We start from the raw sequence: 19,678 nt of genomic DNA, 5'->3' as shown, positions 1-19,678 counted from the left end.
GAGATTCAGGTGTGCTGCTGAATTATGTTAACTCTTTGGCTGAGTGTCTCCAGCTCGGTGGGAGATGAAGCGAGTGTCAGGATCTTTATGCTTTTGCTACGCATGATACAGAAAAGATATAGGAAATCTATGGTTTGTGCAGTGATAATAAACTAGAGAATGAGTCTTCCATCAGAGCTTTTGACTCACAGCTTAGCCAATAAATATTAAGAGCAAATGCACATGCAGAAATGGATTATTTCACAAACAATTGAGAGCTTTTTTTTCTCCCAAAATATATTGCAAAGCCACAATATTTAGATACTTTGATCTGCCAGTAAGATTCAGAAAGTGACTCTGGATTGTTAACCCAAAATTCCAGATTTCTGTGGGATTTAGTTGGGGAAGAAAGGAGTAAAAAAATGCTTGTGTGTGTTATTTAAAGCATCTGAAGGTCAAGATGGAAGAAGCATGGTTTGGCCCCAGTCAGCATGGACTCTAGGTCGTTTGAGAAAGTGTGCGAAGGGCACAAGTGATGGCAGGTTTTGCAGCAAGCTTTATTAGTGACACCCAACTGTTGCCTAACAGTCACAGTCCACTAGCTGCCATTTCACTTTGATGGGTCTTGTCAAGGCTTGTTTTAACGATGCTTCAGGCATCCCAGAGCCTGATTTCGTATGCTAATGTGATGTGCTGCTGTATGTGTTACCCAGCTCGAGAGAAAGGGGCAGCTGCAGCCAACTGGTTTGCATTGGCCCTTGGAATGTGTCTGTGGACAGTAAAACAGGGACTGTTGTGCATCAAGGTGTGCTTGGATCACTGCATGCAGGGGATGGCGTCTTTCTGTCTCCTCCGTATTTATGGTCAAAGAATCAGGAGATGCAGGGCATAGAAAGGATGGTGTTAGAAAAGCATTTCTACAGGCAAAGTGCTCCAAACCTGAAGAAGAGGTAAGGGCATTTGCTCCAAAAGGCAAAACAGAAGTATTGGATACATGCACTTGATAGAAGAATGAATTGACATATTTGTGTATTTTTAAAAGGCAAATTGAGTCATATGCCTCCATCCAGAAAAATCAGTTCAGCAGAGAACTGATGTAACTTTGGTAACTTGCAGCAGAACAAACTGGGGTTGCCAGAAGTGAGACTTGATACTAAAACTCATCTCCCTATTTAGTTAAAGGGGAGGTCATTTGATGAAGAAGAAGAATCCATTCTCACCAAGGGCTTGTGAACAACAAAATGTGCTTTGAAATGACCCTTACTCCCAGGGTATCCATGTGCACCTAGTGCTTAGGTTTTGAGTTAATTATGCAGGACCCCATCTCAGGAAATGGCTGTGCTGCTTTTAGAACAAGGCAGTGAGCACCAACATGCAGATAACTGAGCCCTGTCTCTGGGCACCTCAGTGTTCTTCTTGTGGGGTTTGCATTCAAAGTGTTATGGTCCCAGCTTGGTTGCTGCTGCTGAAATCCTGTCCCGCATGTATAGCCTGGCTGTTTATTAAGTGCAACCTGTTTATCTTCCTGCCTGCACCCCCAGGCTGCCTGCCATCCTTCCCTTGTCTTCTTGATCTGTTCCCCTGTGCTTGCACAACCTTTGCAATCTCTTTTTCCTTCCTCTCCCTTTGGCACAGGTCTCCCTTTGTCCCCAAGGTAAGCTTCCTCTTCTCCAGAATAGCCCCAGAAGCTCATGTTGGCTTTCCCCTCCTCAACTGTCGAGCATCCAGCTCTGCTGAGTCCAGCTCAGTGGTGGGGTCTCATTGTGTCCAGGCTTTTGTCTGCATTGTGATCATTTCATAAACCCAATGCCAGATTCCTATGGCCAAAGGCTGCTTGGCCCCTTGCATCCAGGCAGACAGCAGTTCCCTGTAATAGGACTTCATGCTGAGGGCATGTTTCATGCAGATGCCTGTTACTGCCTCCTCCTAATTGCAGTTTTGTTCCTGCTAATCACATGCACCTCCTTGCTGTGAGTGATGCTGGAGCGCTCACATGCCCCTAGCTCAAAAATCACAGAAGCAATGGAAGAAAGGTTTCTCAGCTTTAAGTGGCTTCTTCGTGGCCTGAGGCTTTCTTTGAGGTGTGCCAGCTAGTGATTCCACTGCATGCTGGCTGGCTTGCAGGCATCTGTTCCAGGTTTTTCATTTTGCCAAGCAGTGTCCTTCAGTCTCATGTTCATGTGCTTTGCTGTAAGGATGATCCAGTTCCCAAATCCAGTTATGTTATCAGGCCCTTGGAAAGACAGCCATATATATGTGCATCCTACATACCTCATCCCATATTTTTAAATGTGTGTGTGTGTGTGTGTGTGTGTGTGTGTATAGCAGTTTTTCTTGCCTATACAGTTATTCTGGGGCTTCCATGTGGTTGTCTAAGTGAAGCAGATCTCAGAAATGCCACCAAAGCTGACAGTTAATGCAAAACTATCACCTAGAAAACCAATGAGAAGAAGAAGGGAAGAGCAGCCAAAAACTAATAGGAGATGTCTTGGGGGAGACGCAACTTCCATATGACTGTGATTGGTAGTATTCAGCACTATCCTTGCACTGTCTGGCACAAAGGTCGGAGCAGGATAGGTCAGGCAGCTTGGTTTCTTCCATCTTTCTTCTGCTGGGCAGAGGGAGATGTACATGAAATGCTGTACAGAGCCAACAATATGTAGGAGACACCTGAAGGCAGTGAGGCAACAAGTTTGGTTTTGTTTTCTTTTAAGCCATTATTTTGCATGTGTATAAGATGTTAATGTTTACACAAGGCCATTCTCTAAAATACCATAATTTAAACTTCTGTGCAAATGCACAGTGGATGAAGGGGAGCATGCAAGACATACAACACAGTGCCTGCAAAAGCTTTGCAGTCCAGGAGATTTTATTTCTGCAATTCTAATGTTTCATCCCATTCCCCTTTCATTGTCCTTCCTGTTCCTGCTTTCTTTTCTTCTTAATAGCTGTATTAAATGTCAGGTAGAGTGGAGTTGTTCAGAAGCATCTGTGGGATTTAGAAACACAAGTCCAATTGAAAATCCATGGGCCTTGAGCCCTGAATCCCGTTAGGGAAATTGCAACTAGTTTGATGAGCTAAAACTGGGACAGCAGCAATAGAGCCACTAGAGAGGTTGGGTTTGTCACTGCTCTGGGTTTTTTTGCACTGTATGATTCAAAGTAAAGAATGGAGTTCTGTCATACCAGGGACAAAAATACTCTTCTGTTGTGTTTTGTTTTTTACCAGGCGATGTGGCTATAGCAAGGCTAAGCAAGATCCAGAAGAAGAAAAGATGCATTTTCATAATGGCCACAGTGAGTAAAGAGCCAACATATATATGTGGTTTTGAGAAATTCTGTGGTAATGAGAAATTAACTGAGAGGTGGTTTCTGAAAAAAAAAAAAAAAAAAAAATAAAAAAAAATAAAAAATAAAAAAGTCTGGTTTTGCTGGTAATTCACAAAATAATTGTTTTGTACAGTAGGTCCCCACCTGCTCCTGCTGCAGGTCCCACAGAGAACTGAAGATTTGAGCAGTCCTTATATGTGCTGAGCTATTCACACCTGTATGTTTGCACCAGTCTTTCTAGTGAGCCATTTTGGTTTGTTCCGCTGTCTTTGCTGTGTGAATCAAGATGTTACTTACGTTTTCTGCTCAGCACATAACAACTCAACATTTTTGTTGTCTGGATGCATCAGTCAAAAATACCTTTTTGAAACCTTTGCTTCACCCCAGCCAGCTGTGAGGACCAAGCCCACTGCTACTCTTCAGCTTGCATGCCTCTGCAGAGGTGTGAGGAATAACACCTATTTCCTGCACCTAGGAAGCTTTCAGAAATGCTGTGTTAATGCCCCTGTATAGAAAACCCCTCTGCCGTGATGCTAGAAAGTAAATCTCATGGTTGCTGTCAGTCCTTCCTTCATCAAGAGCTGAGGAGTCTGGGGATGGGTAACAGTGAGGTGCCTTTTGGGGTGGAAAAGGCAAACACATTGTGAGTGAAAGTCAAATTTCCATTAGTGCTATGTAATGAAGGCAGCAGGAAGCAAATCAATTAAGAGCCACAGTGTAATGTAGCTGTCTCATTAGACTGATGAGCAATTCTTCATGTGAGTAGCCTTAATGATTGTCAAAACAAACTTATAATATGGATAACAAAAATACTTTTTCGCCTCTCAAGTCCTGGAGAAAAAAAAACTGCTATTGATTATATTTATACTGATACAACCCACAGGCTTTGTACTGCAAATATGCAGTTCTTTCAAATCTCAGTAACTCTGCCTGAAATAATGCAGGCGATTGATTAGCTGATGTGTGACTGGTAGGGCATAATTTATTTCAGCTCTCCATCAACCCCCATCCATCCAGCTTGCTTTGCAAGTTACTCCTGTAACATTTTGCTATTTGTACTTTTCCTCCTGGTGTTCCTCTCTGGTTCCAGAAAGGGATTTTTTCTACCAGACATCCGACTAAGCCATTACACAGCACCAAAAGGGATTTTTAGCTGCACATCATTCCAGCTGAGAACTGCTGTGCTTTTCGAAATATGCTGAAGTTGCATATATGTCACATATAAACTAAATATCATTTTTCAGGAATGATACTCATTTTCACCATAGAAATAAATTTCCAGGGGAGCAAAGTGCAAGGGACAGGAGTGTAATGCCCATTTTCCGTGATGTCATGTGCCATTAAATGTGCTTTATTTGTGTTTGCAGTTAAGCTGCCTGGAGTGAGGACCTATGTTGACCCCCACACCTACGAGGACCCTAATCAAGCTGTCCACGAGTTTGCTAAGGAAATTGAAGCTTCATGCATAACCATTGAAAGAGTTATTGGAGCTGGTATGGAAATGCATTCCATGACCCTTAGCAATGTGAAGGGCTGGTTTCCTTAACATGAGAGATCTGGGAAGAGCTGTGAAAAATCTGAACTGTTAGGTACCCTGCAAGTGAAGCTGAGCATGTTCCAGCTGAAGTTTGGGACAGACCTGTCATTGTCTGAAGTTTTGAAATTCAGGAGCTGAACTGAAAATGTCAGAAAATGGTGACAAATGGTCAGTCGAGCTATTTCAATGGATGCTAAGAGAAAGGACTCACTTAAGTTTCACATTCTTTTTACCATTTGAACCTTTTTATCCCGCAACATTAAGGTCAGTCTTGAAGCAAAAATTAAAAATAAGACATCACCTGGGACATTAAAAACACACAAGCCAAGGTCCAGAGCTTTTAACTTCCTTGGTTAAAAAAAAAACTCCCATTTTGTTTCCAGTAAAGCTGTTTGTTTAGACTTGCATCCAACATTAGGAGTATTTTTGTCCTCTGAAATTGTGAGTTTGGATGAAATTTAGTGTTCACCAGAAAAAAAGCCATTTAGGTTACTTTTTGGGAAAGATAGTAATAAAATTGTAAAGAGTTTATAGTCTATAAAAATATATGTTACTGTGAAAGACTGACAGCTTTCCATCTATGTAACCTACCAAAGGAAGTTTAAGAAGCAAGTGGTTTGAGTTTTACAGCTATCCACACAGGGCAGTGGTATAGGATAGGATATGACAGGACTCTTTCATATAGTAGACAAAAAAAATGAAATGAGAAAAAAGCCCAGTGGAATATAAAGCATAGCTCTTTAAACATAGGAAAATTACAATTTTACTCAAAGTTTTCTTGTGTTTATGAATTACTTGGCTTGTGGTACAGTGGCTGTTTGAGATAGTCATGACTACAATGTTCAGCAGTCCATATCCATGGATGCTGGGCAGCCCTTTGTGCTTTTCATCAGGCAAGGCTGTGCTGCATCCTGTAGACAGAGGCACAGTATGTGTTCCTTTCATGTGGTGTGATCCCGTTCTTCCTCATTTTCTTCTGAAGGTGAATTTGGGGAAGTCTGCAGTGGGAGGCTGAAGCTGCAGGGGAAACGTGAGTTTCCAGTGGCTATCAAAACCCTGAAGGTGGGCTACACAGAGAAACAGAGAAGAGATTTCTTGGGAGAAGCAAGCATCATGGGGCAATTTGACCACCCCAACATCATCCACCTGGAAGGTGTCGTCACAAAAAGTAGGTACAACCTACTGTGGACTGCTCTCTGTGAACTTTCGGTGAATTCTGTGTGTTATCTGTAACTTTGGCTGTTGAGAGAGTTGGTTAGGGGAGAAAGACCTAGGTGATGCCTGTTCTGAATGCACTTTTCATAATTTCTCCAAAAAAAGTTTTGTTTTCCAGAAGCAGGGAAAAAGAATGCACCTGTAGGTGAAGATAACAGGAATTATAAAACCACAATTAAAGCAAGCTCCCTCTGTGATCTGCTAGAGATGCACCTGATAATAGCTGCCCCTGGTGCTGGCGTATGGGAGGGATTGAGGGCATCCCAGAGTTATTGAGGTCTGACTCAGTTAGCTCAGTTTGCTCAGTTAGCAGAACAGCCCTCTGTAACTTTTCCAGCCCAATTCTTCTCCAAATTACTGTATGCACTAAAGATAAGGACAGGGAAAGGGCCAGCACATCCAAATGTGCCCAGGACAAGACTGTTGATGCTGTGCTGAGGTTGTGGAAAATGTGTAGAGCTGTTGTTATTCATCCATTTTAGAGCCTTGGAGGATCTACTTTATATCAAGGACTATTTTGTTGAAAAGAACTACTTCTATATTTTAAGATGAGTTTTAAGTGAAAAAGCACCAGCGCCTCACAGGTGTGAATGGCTGTCTCCCCTCTTGCCTTCATGTTTGGCAATGTCAGAGTTTGCTTAGCTGCTACTGTTCAGATGGTGGCATTGGGGGCCATGTGGCTGCTCTCAGTACCATTTGTCATTTCTCAGAGGAAGTGTCTCCAGCATTAGTTCATTTTCAGAGCTGCAATAGACAGCATACAGAGGGTCTAGCTGTGTGTCCTTGTAACTTCCACAAAATCAATGATGTTCTGTATTCTTGCATTTTTCCTTGTAATTGCATTTTGTAAACATTTTTAGAAAAAAATAACCAAAAATGGATTTCCCCCAAATTTTTAATAAATACCAAAATCTCTTGGGGACACCCTGTGTAAGAGCTCCAATTTCTAGCCCTGCAGAGATGTGGAATATCGGACAGGGAGTGAGTGATGATTATACATCCATGAAAGCTGCTAGTGGCGTGGGCCTGAGTCTTTCTGGCTGCTGGGGCCTCAGGGGATGGTTGGAAATCCCACTTTTAGTGAGAATGTGCGTCCCTAGGAAGCTGCCTTTTATACAAAGTGGCTGGCTGCTCCAAAGGCTGTGAAAACACAGAGAACTCTGCTTCTAAACTGGACTTCGAGCAACTGAAGTTTGGATTCAGGGGGATGTACGTACCCAGAGCTTCTTATAGCTCAGTAAATGTTTGTTTACTGCACTCAAACTTTTTTTCCAGCAGACATCTGGAGCATCTTCATAGGTTTTTCCTTTTCTTTTACATGGACCAAAATAACCTCTATGAATCACTAACTACTCTGCTTTCTCAAAGTATTTAACTTCTTTTACTCTTCAGTATCTCAGTCATTGGCCTTTTGTAGAATCAAATCTTTAGGGTATAATGTCTTCGCTGCATCACGATTTACTTATGGAAATAAGTGAAATTGAATCAGGCCATTTTTAATTCTGAATGAGAATATCATTGTATTTAACTAATATAGTTCAAATGCACACCTCAGTTAATTTGGACTAATCACTGTCCCTTTGCAGATAAACCCTCAGTTACTTCTGCTTTACAAATGTAGTGACAGTTTTCATTTGCATCCCATTTGGTTACACTGATGGTGTTCACATTGCATTAATGTGCACACTACTGACATGAGTTCCATCCACACATATTTTACAACCATGTAATGCCAGCAGGAGGAAGCCCTGGTGACACAGAGAATCAGCCCAGCACTTTGGAAGGACTGATGTTTACGTTTAATTTACTTTGTTGAATGTTATCTATTTGTGTCCTTATTTCCATGCTCTTGGATATGGGGTTAATTTATTCCATGATTGCTGCCAACCTGCAGCGGTCAGATAATGAAACAGAAGTGCCAGAAATCTTACCTTTTTTTTTTTTTTTCTCTGATGGTATCCAAAGGCAGAAGTCTGGAGAAGGTCCCCCAGGGCAGTGGCATAACAAGACGCCATTCTCACTGCAGTGCTACCTTGAAGTGTCAGAGATGAGGGACCTCATGCTAAAGTTGGGTGTTTAGCTTTTAAAAACAAACCAAAAAAAATTAACATTTGAGGTATACCTGGAGTTTTCTTCCCTGCAAAGCCACTGACATGTTTGCCATCCAACAGCAATGGTGCCCTGAGATCTCTCCTCCCTCCTACATTCAGCCTGTGTTGAGTGTAGACAGATAGCCATCATCCGAAAAGATGGGTCCCATCATTTCATTTGGGATTCAGCAATATTTTTCAGGGTCTCAAGGTGCATTTCGCATTTCAAAAGTAATATTTAGGGCAAGTTTCAAGCTTGGGCAACAGCTGGGAGAATAACTTAAAAGAACTGAAGCAGCACAGGTCCTTCATTCTGCAAAGGTAGTGTTTGCACACAATGAGTATTTTGATTGACAAGTTCACAATTACCTTTGTTATGTACATAATTAAGCAGTGAATTAGGCAAAATAGTTAAGGTAATCGAAAAGGGGAAAATTAAGATCTATCTAAATGGTAGGACATGTGCTGATTTTTAGTATTTACTTTCATGTGCATGTTATGACACACAGAAGCTCTTGTTGATCATTTCTATAAAAGACATTTATAATGCACTTTACAAATAACTGACAGCTCCTCTTTTGTCTGTGCTTTGTGCTAGCTAATGGAAATTGATTTAAATAAAAAATAATTTACATGTTCTTATAAGATTTCATTGAATTTACAAGGCCTGGAGCACACCACATTAATTATTGCTACGCCGTTGTGGCAAGCTAGCGAGAAATTAGATATAAAAACTGAGCAAAAACTATATATAATTACCATTAAAATGACTCGGGCATGAAAATTAATCAAACAGATTTGGAAAAACATTATTATTCCTGTCAACAACAGGAGGCCAGGTCTTTTGTTAAGAACTTCTACTTTGATTTCCGCTTGCACTCATTCCACACTTAACGAGCTTTTGTTCTGCAGCGTAAATATTCCTTTTCTTACTTCCAGATGTGTTTACAAGGGTAGTCACATGGAATTACTTGGATTACAAAGAATGCAATCCCATCCTTTCCTGGTCTTGGTTTTGCTGGCTACCAAGATTAAGCTTCAGGTCATCCTTGTTGCTCTTAAGGGTGTTGAAGCTCTCAGGAAGGGTCCAAAGAGGTTTCTGTGTGCAGTTTGGCCTCTGCAAGCTTTCAGCTTGTTGGTGGAGACAAGAACAAGGCTGCCTGAGTTCAGCTTGCAACATCCTCTTCAATCATGATCTAAACACTCTAGGGCTTGCTACCCCACCCATAATATGGTATTACTTTTTCATGTCCCCCTCCTCTATTTCCCTACTTCTGTATATATTCTGGGAACAACTCTTGTCATCCTGCTGGGACAGCAGTGTCTTGGTGTAGATTTACTGTTGCATGGCTGTATAACCAGATGCAGACACACTATTAAAAGACTTTTTTATTGCTCATGCTTTTTAGATAAATTCCTAATGAACTCATGGACTTTTTTTTCCAGGCAAACCAGTAATGATAGTGACTGAATACATGGAGAATGGCTCTCTGGATACATTTTTAAAGGTATTACATAGATCCTTTTTCCAGGGGTTCCTGGGGACTTGGTTAAGATTTGGGTTCTTTGTAGCTGGTTAATGTCAGTGAAAATGTTTTCTGGGTGTTGGTGCTGTCTGGGGGCAGGAGCAGCTCAGTTGTCTCTTGGATCTGCATTTACACAGCATTATGAAGGACCTGGTGCATGCCATGATAGAAACAGCTAAGAATAAATTGGAGGATATTACTTTATTTTAGGAGGCAGTTGACTGCATGGAAGGTATTAACTTATCCTGCAAAATGTCATGTGGTTCAACAGCAGATCTGTACTGCAGCAGAGCAAACCCCAGACTTGTCAGAGTTTTTCCATGAATTGTAAGAGCTAAAGAAGGGAGAGTGGGGGAAGTGGTTAGAAATGCAATGTGGCAACATGGGGAAGAGTCCCTACCCCCTCAAGTATTCATGAACCCCTACAGGTAGGATTTCCATGCAACTTGGTGCTATTCAGTTGCCTGACCGAGAAACAGCCCAGCCTGGTGCCCTTATACACATGTTCACTCCCTGTCACAGTCTCTTTATCAGTCACCAGTAGAAGCAGCTCAGTCCTTGATCTCAAGTTAAAAGAGCTACATTTCCTTAGCTTTGTCTCTAGAGATCCTAATCTAAACAGTGAAACTTAGAAAAGCTTCATGGTCAGAGCATGAGAGTAATGAATTATTAATTTTCCTGGTTTCCTTCCTTGGAGACTTGCCTTTGCATTTTTATTCATGCACATCCAATGCTGAGGGTGCAGAGGCTCTCAACTCATCAAATGTCTCCTTCCTTTTGCAGAAGAATGATGGGCAGTTCACAGTCATCCAGCTGGTCGGGATGCTGCGAGGCATCGCATCAGGAATGAAGTACCTGTCTGACATGGGTTACGTGCACAGAGATCTGGCCGCCAGGAATATCTTGATCAACAGCAACTTGGTTTGCAAAGTGTCAGACTTTGGTCTCTCCAGAGTCCTAGAAGATGACCCTGAAGCAGCATACACAACCAGGGTGAGTTACGGGGATACCAAACTGGTTGAGCTCAAGAGAAATGTGTTTCTTGTCACATTTTGGTCTTCAGGCTCTCAAGCAAAGAGGTTTCTACGAACCCAGAGCCTCTAAACTGTGCGGGGGGGGTTGATCAAGTGATAAAAGTTTATTGTCACCAGATTAATATTGCAAATGCCTTTAATTTATAGTGGGAATCGCCAAATAACACAGAGCTTAACTAATAAACTCTTAAGTTTAAGTTGGGTACACGAGTAAAATAGCAAACGTTGCGAAGTTGCCATGCTTCCAAGCTCTGTTCTGTCCTCTTTGGTGAATACCAAAGGGAAGAAAAAGCAATTGCTTTGCTTAGGCACCCATCCTGTGATGTAAGCCATGGTCTTCTGAACAATTTGACCCTTCTAAAACATTGGTAAGCGTGTAATGAATGCCCATTGCAAATAATGCACATTGCCCTCAGCATTACCCAGTTGAGAGTAATTTCTCCCAGCCCAAGGAAGAGCTTCTCCAACATCAGTGCTCTGCCCCTGCTCTGCCCATGTGACACTGGCACTGGAGAGGGGGGATGGGCAGGACCCAGCCTCAGCAGCGCAGACTTGGAGAGAGCCTCCAGTATTAATGGTAGTGATTGGCACACCTTTGACATGTCTTATTACTGTTTTGCAAGGGTATTGTTTGGTGGGTGGTGGGAGCTGTCTGGAGTCACGTTCCCAGTTCCTGTGGACGTCTTGGAAAGGCCTTTGAGCTTTTGTCAGTCCTGGCCCCATGATGGGACTCAGTGCACAGCTGGACTGGCACCTCCCTGCAGGCTGAAGGGCTCTTGGCCAGCCCTGCTGTGGCTCCCCTGTGCTGCCATGAGCTAATTGGCACTGCTGAGAATCTGGCCCTTCACTTAAGGCATGTGCTGCTGAGCTTGTAAATAAGTAATTATGGGAAGAAGAGACTTTTAAAAAGTTGCTTTGAAAGTGTGTTCCAAATGCTGTCTTTTTCCAATAACAAGCACTGTTAGGGGGCATGCAGGGAGACCTTCCAATATTCAGCTCAACACGGAGAGGAAGGGACTTCACAGTGTAGTATTTTTTTTTATATAAATCAAGGGAGACAACTCTAAACCCAATGAGAAAAGTATTCCTTAATCCAAATTCTCCTTTCCCTCCTCTTTCCCTTCTCAGAGCTGATCTGAAGTTTGATTTCTAAAATGATAGAAAGAAGAAAAGGAAACGGCAAAGCACATTTGACAGCTGTGGCATCATTTTCAGTCCCACAGCAGAGGCCAAGCAGGCTGGTCTTTGCACACACAGATTTCTGTGCCTGCTACACAGATCTCTCTGCAGGACCAGGACTGCATTAAAAGAAAAAAAAGAAAAAAATGGGAATTGCTTCTGCAGCGATTTGCATGAAGCCCTCGTTACATCAAAGTCTTCCTCAGCTTCAGAACTGTCTGTTCCTCCCCAGCTCGCTCTCAGAAATGGAGGAACTGTATTCCCTTACCAACCCGTGCAACATAATTGAGATGTTGATCCTATACATGTCCCAGCATTCAAACAACAAACCTTCAGGACAGCCAATTAGTAGGCAGCCTACAAATGCTTATGGGCTGAGATAATGTGGAAAGGGGCCCCATGCTGTCAAACAGATTTACTTTAAAATTCGATGTCTCTTTCCAGAGAGAAAATAACATCCCTTGGTGCTCTGAGAAGAGCTGTTTCGACTTTTTTCACATGTTCTCTGCCCTCCTCTGCAATCTGTTTTTTGGGGTTTTTCTCCATTTCTTTTCCATTTAGGGAGGGAAGATCCCCATTCGATGGACAGCCCCCGAAGCGATTGCCTTCCGCAAATTCACATCTGCCAGCGACGTCTGGAGCTACGGCATTGTGATGTGGGAGGTGATGTCCTACGGCGAGAGGCCTTACTGGGAAATGACAAACCAAGATGTAAGCATGTGCCAGAGCTGCTGTGTGATGGGACTTTGGGGGCTCAGCATTTATTCTGCCGTCAGAGAGGCAGAATGGGGACAAGAGGAGGAGAGCTGCTGTAAAAATGGCTTTGCTCCCCCATGCCAGACAGAAATGAGCCTCCCGTTTGATGCTCTTTTTTTTTTGCAGCAACCCAGAACAGGCTGTGCACAGAGGGAAATGTGTCTGCATGGAGGCAAGCCTGCTTCCCCCAGCAGACCACTGAAGCTTCACTAATGCTGTTAGAGCTGGAGCCTGTCCTTCCTCTGCTTAATGACAGAGCCCTGCCAGGGGATAGATGCTGATAAACTGGCAGCATTTTAGTTGTGTGTTCAAACCCCTGCTGCCACATAAAGCAGAAACTCAGGAGAGTCATGGTAAGAGCTTTGTTTCCCGGCAGAAAAGCTGGATGATTTGATCTAGTGACAGCAGTCCACAGAGCTACATCTTGGTTGTTCTTGCATTGCTGATCTCAAGAGAACAGTTTTGCTCCAGTTGTGAACATCTTGTAAGTCTGTGCTTGCACAAGCTCTCATTCATTTGTACAGTACCCTTCGAGTTGTGCCCCCTTGCTCCTGGGTTCCAGTGCCCCCTTCAGCGTCTGACCTCGAGGCCACCCTCTAAAGCATCTCCAAACAGTGAGACGCCTGGGAATATTCTCTCCCACCTGACTGCAGGTCCAATCCCAGCCTGGGTAAGGATCTCTTGATCCTACTGCAGGGCTGCATTCTATCTGATTTCACCATCAACATCTCTCCTTGTCTAAGGCTAAAAAAATTTAGGCCTGGGGTAGCCAGATTTTCTGGTGACCACTTCCTCTTCACAACTAGGAGAATTATGATTTGCAAACGTCTCTGAGAATGCCAGCTAGTCATGAGGTCAGATTCACCATGGGGCATGTGAGGCAGCCCTGCTACCTGCGGAAATCCTATTGCTGGATGGGTTTCCTCTGGTCACAATACTTGGTGTTTCATCCTTTCTGCTTTTTTGAGCAGTACTCCTATTCCAATGACTTTTCTGCCATTTCACTGGCAGCAAGGTCTCTGGCTGAGCATCCTGCTCTTCCTGAGTTTTGTTAGCAAGCCTTTGTCATCAGTGGATGTCACTACCTGTCATGCTGAGCTCCTGTCTCATCTCACTTTGAGTCCAGGCATGGAAACGAGCAGTACCTTTGAGACGGTCACGCCATGCTTCTTGCCAGAGACCTGAGCACACTGTTTGGCATGAATGCCCCACTGCTCCTGCATTGCTGAGGCTGTCACATTTGCAGGAAGTTCAGTAAAGCAGCATGTACCTACACAGGGATTTATCTTAATCAAATACAGGGACTTGCTTCCATAGTTGGTGCAGAGACGGCAGCTGTTGAGAGCCAAGCTTTTTCTTTCACACTGAGCACTGTAACTATCTTTAATGCTGATGCACTGGCATAGCACAGATGTTGCTCAGTAAATGCCAGGCCAACACTGAGAATGGTTCCAGTGAAGTAATGTTCTGTGGCCAGGGGAGCCCCTTGTCTGAATCATAACACTGTGAGCATCCACACTTTACAGAACTGTTCCAAAAAGCCCAAATGCCTCCATGTTCTGTGGGGCACAGATTTACCTGGAGTGAAAGCAGAAAAGAAAGGAGTAGTGAGGTGTTTATGAGCATCAGTTCCTGCTTAGGCTTTGCTTGTGTAACCTCTGTGTTACTTGCCTCTGCCCTTTGTGCAGATTCTAACTGCCTGGATAGTGGTGACATAGGAACTTAATCCAGTGTTGTGGCATATTTCTCATATAATTCTTCCTCCTTCAGCTCCTTTAGGCCTCCTCTTCTTCCCCCTCTGCTTGTATTGATGGAAGAGTCAGTAGTGTTAGATACAGCATTGGTTTTTGTGCAGAGGAAAAAGGGGTCACATAAATTTTGGACTCCGTTGCACAAGAGTTTCTTGCTGCATGGCCTGTAATTAAAGCACAGTCATTTTCAAGCACAGCTGATGATGAGCAAAATTATTCTCACCATGTTACAGATGGCTTGCTTTAAAGGAGGTGAAGTGCCATAGGGCAGGAAATGTTTTAAGGCTACAAATCACATTTTAAAGTCATGCTGATTTCTGGATGGCCCTCTAAAAATATGCTTTGGCTTGACCACAAGATAAGGCTTTGATGTAGGAATTGTTGAGAGGAATATTGTGGCCTTTGTTGCTCAGGTTGATAAGCTAGATAATCAGTGCAGTTGATTTTTAGTGTTCAGACTGGTGGATCTGTGAAAACACCACTGACTTTTTCTTTGGTTTACTGGAATAGACTATCCCAAATGTTCCTCTCCTAAACATCCAGTTCAGTCACCCCAATCCATAACTGAATAGTGCTTGTCCAGAAGAGAAACAAAAATGCCTCCTTAGGTGAAAATTCTAAATCTTCAAGTCGAACAAAGGAGTACACACCAATGAATGGAGCAGCAAACATCCCATTTTCTTATTTTCTAATCAGTGTGGCGGCTACAAGTGACTTGGTCTTTGTTGTTCCTATTTTTGCTCCTCTTACTGCTAGGCGCCTGAAGGCACCTTCAGATGCAAGAGTGTATTTCAGCATCCTAGCTTCTTGCAGTATTTTGATACCATTTACATTGTATCACCAGGACAAATGACATCCTGTAAATTGAGTTAACGCTATTGATTGTGATGTTACTGCCAGGAATATCCAGCACGCATAACCCCACTGCAGATATAGTTCAGATATTCTGATCTGGTGCCAGAGGGTCTGCTCCCTGTCTTGCTACTATTTTCTTTCTGCTACAGCTGGAGGATGACCCATTGTTGTTATAAATACAGACGTGGACACAACAAATAACACTCTCATGGCTGTGCCACGCTGAAGCTTTTTTTTTATAGGGCAGCTTCAAATTTGGAGTCAGGGACCAGCTGAAAAGCATGGTGTGAAGAACAGAGAGTATAAATAGCACAGTATGGTGGAGCTGGGAGCAACAGCCAGGCAATAGAAAAGATTACCTTGCAAGTGCAGGTTGGGTGGACAGTGGTGCAACTGCTCCAGTGACAGATGAAATCTGATGGGCCCAAAAGGACTGCACATGTTGTGGCCCAGATCTTCTGATGTGCCTTTTACCCTTGAAGGAGGTAGTAAAGCCTCACCTAACTGCTTCTCTGCTGTGTACATCCTGAGAGGGTTTGAGGTTCCCACTACTGCTGCTCAGTCAGTCTGGCTCATTCCTGCAACTCTTACACTTAACAAAAAGCTCTGTGATGGAGGACAATTTAAAAGCAATCCATGCCGTCCTGAATTTTGAAGCCTTCTGAAATGCAGCTCTAGCCTGACACAGCTCATCCTGTACTACTCATCTAGCAGCTAAAAACCAAGACAACAACTTCCACGCTAACCACAGAGCCTTCTTCTTCAAAACAGGATGTTTTCAAATTGTGATGCAGTGCCCAACATGAGTGGCATTTGAGGTAGTCTTTGGAGTGGGCAGTGAAGCACATGTGGTTTTTATGTGGACGTAGCAAATATCTTTATCTTTATAGCTGCTTCCAGCTCCTTTTCATCAAGGAATCTTGGGAGTGGAGGGTGTGAAGATGGGCTGCCATGACTCTCTTGGCACAGACACAGAACCTTGTGGCTTGAAACATGAGCTGCATTCTCCTGAAAATTGTAATGGTTCAAAATGAGAACTGCTGGGCTTAAAGCTCTGCCCCAAACTGGGTAAAACAAGTCACCTTCTTCAATTCTGCCCTCATTTATTCATTTCTGCCTTTCAAGAGGGCAGGCAACACATATGCATACCACTTGTTTTAGATATAAAACCATAGATGGTTTGTATTTGAAATCAGTGCAACAACTCCCCTGGTTTTAATTTACATACTCTTGGGTTGACATTTTAAATTCCTGGCAGAAATGTGGCCACACTAAGAAACTACTAGACCCAGACAGTATTGAATGATATATGAGATGGTTGTTCTGCCTCTGCCTTGAATCCATCCATCAATTAGCATTCAAAGTCTCTTTTGAAATACAGTCAGACTTTTATTACTGTAATACAAATTTGTGGTCTAGCACATGCCTTTTCATTTAAAAAGAAGCCAACATCTGAATAAACAAAATCACTGCACTCCAAAAAGATGCCAGAAAGCCCTTTAGGCTCTTTTTCATGGATTTACCATAGGTTCCAGGAGTTTCCTGGTATATAATGTAGAGACCACAACAGAGCTTTGAACAAGTGCAACCAGGCAGTCTGGCCTCCTGGTTGCAGCAGTGCCTTGGCCTTCTAGATTCGTTTTGCAGTGACTAAAAATGAAGTTATTCAACCCATCCCATAGAAAATATGAAAGATAGAGGGGCTTACTGAGTTTGCCTCTCATGGGCAAAGCTGGGGGGTGGCAGGATTTTTTGTGAGCGTATTGCTGATCTCAAAAAATCAAATTGACTATGTTACAGTCAATTTGCATTTGGGAAAAGGATGAGGGGAGGAAAAGCCTTGCATTTTGTGTCCTGTAGGTGATTAAAGCTGTGGAGGAAGGCTATCGCCTGCCAAGTCCCATGGACTGCCCTGCTGCTCTCTACCAACTAATGCTTGACTGCTGGCAGAAAGACCGCAACAGCAGGCCCAAGTTTGACGAAATTGTCAGCATGTTGGACAAGCTCATCCGTAACCCCAGCAGCTTGAAGACGTTGGTTAATGCATCAAGCAGGTACAGACTCAGCCTAGAACCATTTCTCAGAGCAAGCTCCTTGTCTGAGTACCCACCCCTAGGGTTGGATTCCCTCTGGTTATTTAGCTTCTGTGTGTTCTTGGGTGAATGTTGCTTCAGCTTTTTTTGTCCAGGGGGGTTGACTCATATCAACTTTCTCTGTTGCAGTCGGCAGCCAAGTGAGCAATTCACTCGGTCTAAATGCAGTGCTGCTACCACAAAGAAAATTACCATGGTCTGTCTTTCAGAAGCAGGAGTTTTGGCAGTTCTTTGTCTGTGACAAAACTACCTGTGCTGTACTGCAAGGTTAGAGAAGGCAAGACTTGAGTGCATGAGGTAGATAGTAAATACTGCTCCAATTATCTGCCTGTTGACTTTATCTTGGTAATACAAACAGAGAGTGTCTCTTGGGGAAACTCTTAGGATGTGCAAAGCTCATGGATGTCCAGGTACATCCTTCCGCAACTATTCCCAGGCATGCTAGCCACCACTACAAATCATGACAGTCTTGGTAATTGCAGGGGGGGGTCTCTGGTTCCCTTTGCTAAAACCACATTAAGTGAATAGAACAGCCAGTTAGTATTTAAACATGAATCTGAATAGCTACACAGCTACAAGTAAGGTAAACACAATCAAGAAATAAAGCTGCACTTGGGGAGAAAGAGCTAAATAGTCTTGGAGAGGCTTTTTCTATTTTCACTGTAAGCACACATTTACTTCTGAATCATCAGTGTTGCTAATCACGCAGTCTCTTGCAAGGTCACAAAGAAGTTTTATATGTATATAATGTGTGTGTGTGTATATATATGTATATATGTGTATTATTGCTGCTTCACTGATGGCAGTGGAGCTCCTCAGATTAACAATGGAAAAGGCCCTTCAGAAAAGTTTATCCTCAGAGGTGAAACCGAAAAAGGTATGTTGTTTTCTTTAAACAGGAATGAGGAAGATAGGATTAGGTTAGACTGGTCGTATGGGCCAAAACAGATACACTGCTGTGAGCTTACAGTCATTTGTCCCCACACCTTCCAACTGAGCCTTGCACAGCTGCATGTGGCATATCTCACCTGCTGCAACTGCACATCCCCATGGTGGCATGTCCCTGCACATGGCATTTCGTGCACTGAAAGAGAAGAACCTGAAATTTCTGTTAATTTTTAAATGCAGGATAGATCTGGTTCCTCAGGCTATTTTACATGTACCATTTACCATCTGAAGAAGAAATTATTCTTATTAGCAATTAGATGTAACATCAGTGCCAGCAAACCTGCAGGAAAAGGTTTATGACAGCATAAAATATGTGAGGTTTCTCTTTTATTTTCAACTCAGAACAGTTATTTTCCAGGCCTGTTATGTGATGTTTCCTGCACTCTTTTATACCAAACTGTTATGCCAGATGAGGAAAATAGGCAGGAAACTATTTCCTTGAGCTGCTAAGCACCTTGCTGATGTTTTATTCCATGAATGGGTCCATGCAATTCCAAACCTTTTCAGAGCTGCTGTGGATATTTTTGATATGGATGGAGCACCTGAACAGTCAGGCTTTGGGGCTGTGTTTCTATTCTCATAGATTGCTGTGCCCAGACCATAGTAATTCCAAATGAATCATAATTTCAATATAGAGCAGCTGTAAAGGATTTTTTTATATATATAATGTGTTCTTTATGGAAATTCTCATTAATGCAAATAAGGGAGGAAGTCACTCTCTACATTACTGCCTGTGCTATGATATCACTGGGTACCTCCTGACATTAGTGATGAAAATCCACTTCTCATGATTACTTAGGAGTTATGAATTTCTCATGTGTATAAAATGTTATGGGAAGCCATTATGTTCTTGGTACTGCAAGTATTCACATTTTATTAGACCCTTCAGCATTGCTATTAAATAAACAAATAATACTAATGTGCTCATAAAATACATGAAGATTCCTGAAGTGCTATAATAATATAATATCCCAGCTCTCCTTCCAGTTGAAAGTCTTTTAAGTGTAATAGCCACACCATCAGAGGCTGACCCAGAAAATGTTTTGGTTTTTTTTCACCTGTGGGTAATGATCTTTACACAGGGCTTGTGTTAGCTGTGTTCCGTTTTACAAAGCAAGGAACAGATCTGGTTTCTTTCCTGGCTGACCTTGGACAAGCCCTCTTTGCTCTCTGCACATCATTAGTGGGGTGGTGGACCCTGCTTGTGCCAGGTGGTGTGTCGGTGCTCCAGCCGCGGTGAAGGGTTATTACTTGCCTGAATTGCTTCTTCCCTGCGTGGCAGAGCTGAGCAGGGAGCAATTCCCGTGGCAGGGTCTGGAGTGAGGGTGTGGGAGCAGGAATGTACCTCTGTTTGCAGGGCTGGAGCGTGGCTGGAGCATTGCTGC

The 19,678-nt window shown here is 43.0% G+C and overlaps 1 protein-coding gene across 5 annotated transcripts in view; it reads left to right on the top strand.

Annotated features, from left to right (window-relative positions):
• Nucleotides 1-19,678, top strand: part of EPHA5 (EPH receptor A5) — a 193,448-nt gene that overhangs the window by 161,066 nt on the left and 12,704 nt on the right. For all 5 annotated transcript variants that reach the window (XM_066186187.1, XM_066186186.1, XM_066186185.1 and 2 more), the window contains 7 exons: nucleotides 3,209-3,276; nucleotides 4,677-4,802; nucleotides 5,829-6,014; nucleotides 9,598-9,659; nucleotides 10,461-10,670; nucleotides 12,452-12,601; nucleotides 17,113-17,306. In XM_066186187.1, coding sequence (XP_066042284.1) covers nucleotides 3,209-3,276; nucleotides 4,677-4,802; nucleotides 5,829-6,014; nucleotides 9,598-9,659; nucleotides 10,461-10,670; nucleotides 12,452-12,601; nucleotides 17,113-17,306 — 996 coding nt within the window. The remainder of the gene's footprint in view (nucleotides 1-3,208; nucleotides 3,277-4,676; nucleotides 4,803-5,828; nucleotides 6,015-9,597; nucleotides 9,660-10,460; nucleotides 10,671-12,451; nucleotides 12,602-17,112; nucleotides 17,307-19,678) is intronic.

Source organism: Chamaea fasciata, unplaced genomic scaffold (assembly GCF_029207755.1).
Source record: "Chamaea fasciata isolate MVZ Bird 193981 ecotype frontalis unplaced genomic scaffold, bChaFas1.0.hap1 SCAF_6, whole genome shotgun sequence".
NCBI lineage: Eukaryota > Metazoa > Chordata > Aves > Passeriformes > Sylviidae > Chamaea > Chamaea fasciata.
Note: the sequence above shows the minus strand (reverse complement) of the source record. Positions and strands in the feature narration are given on the sequence as shown.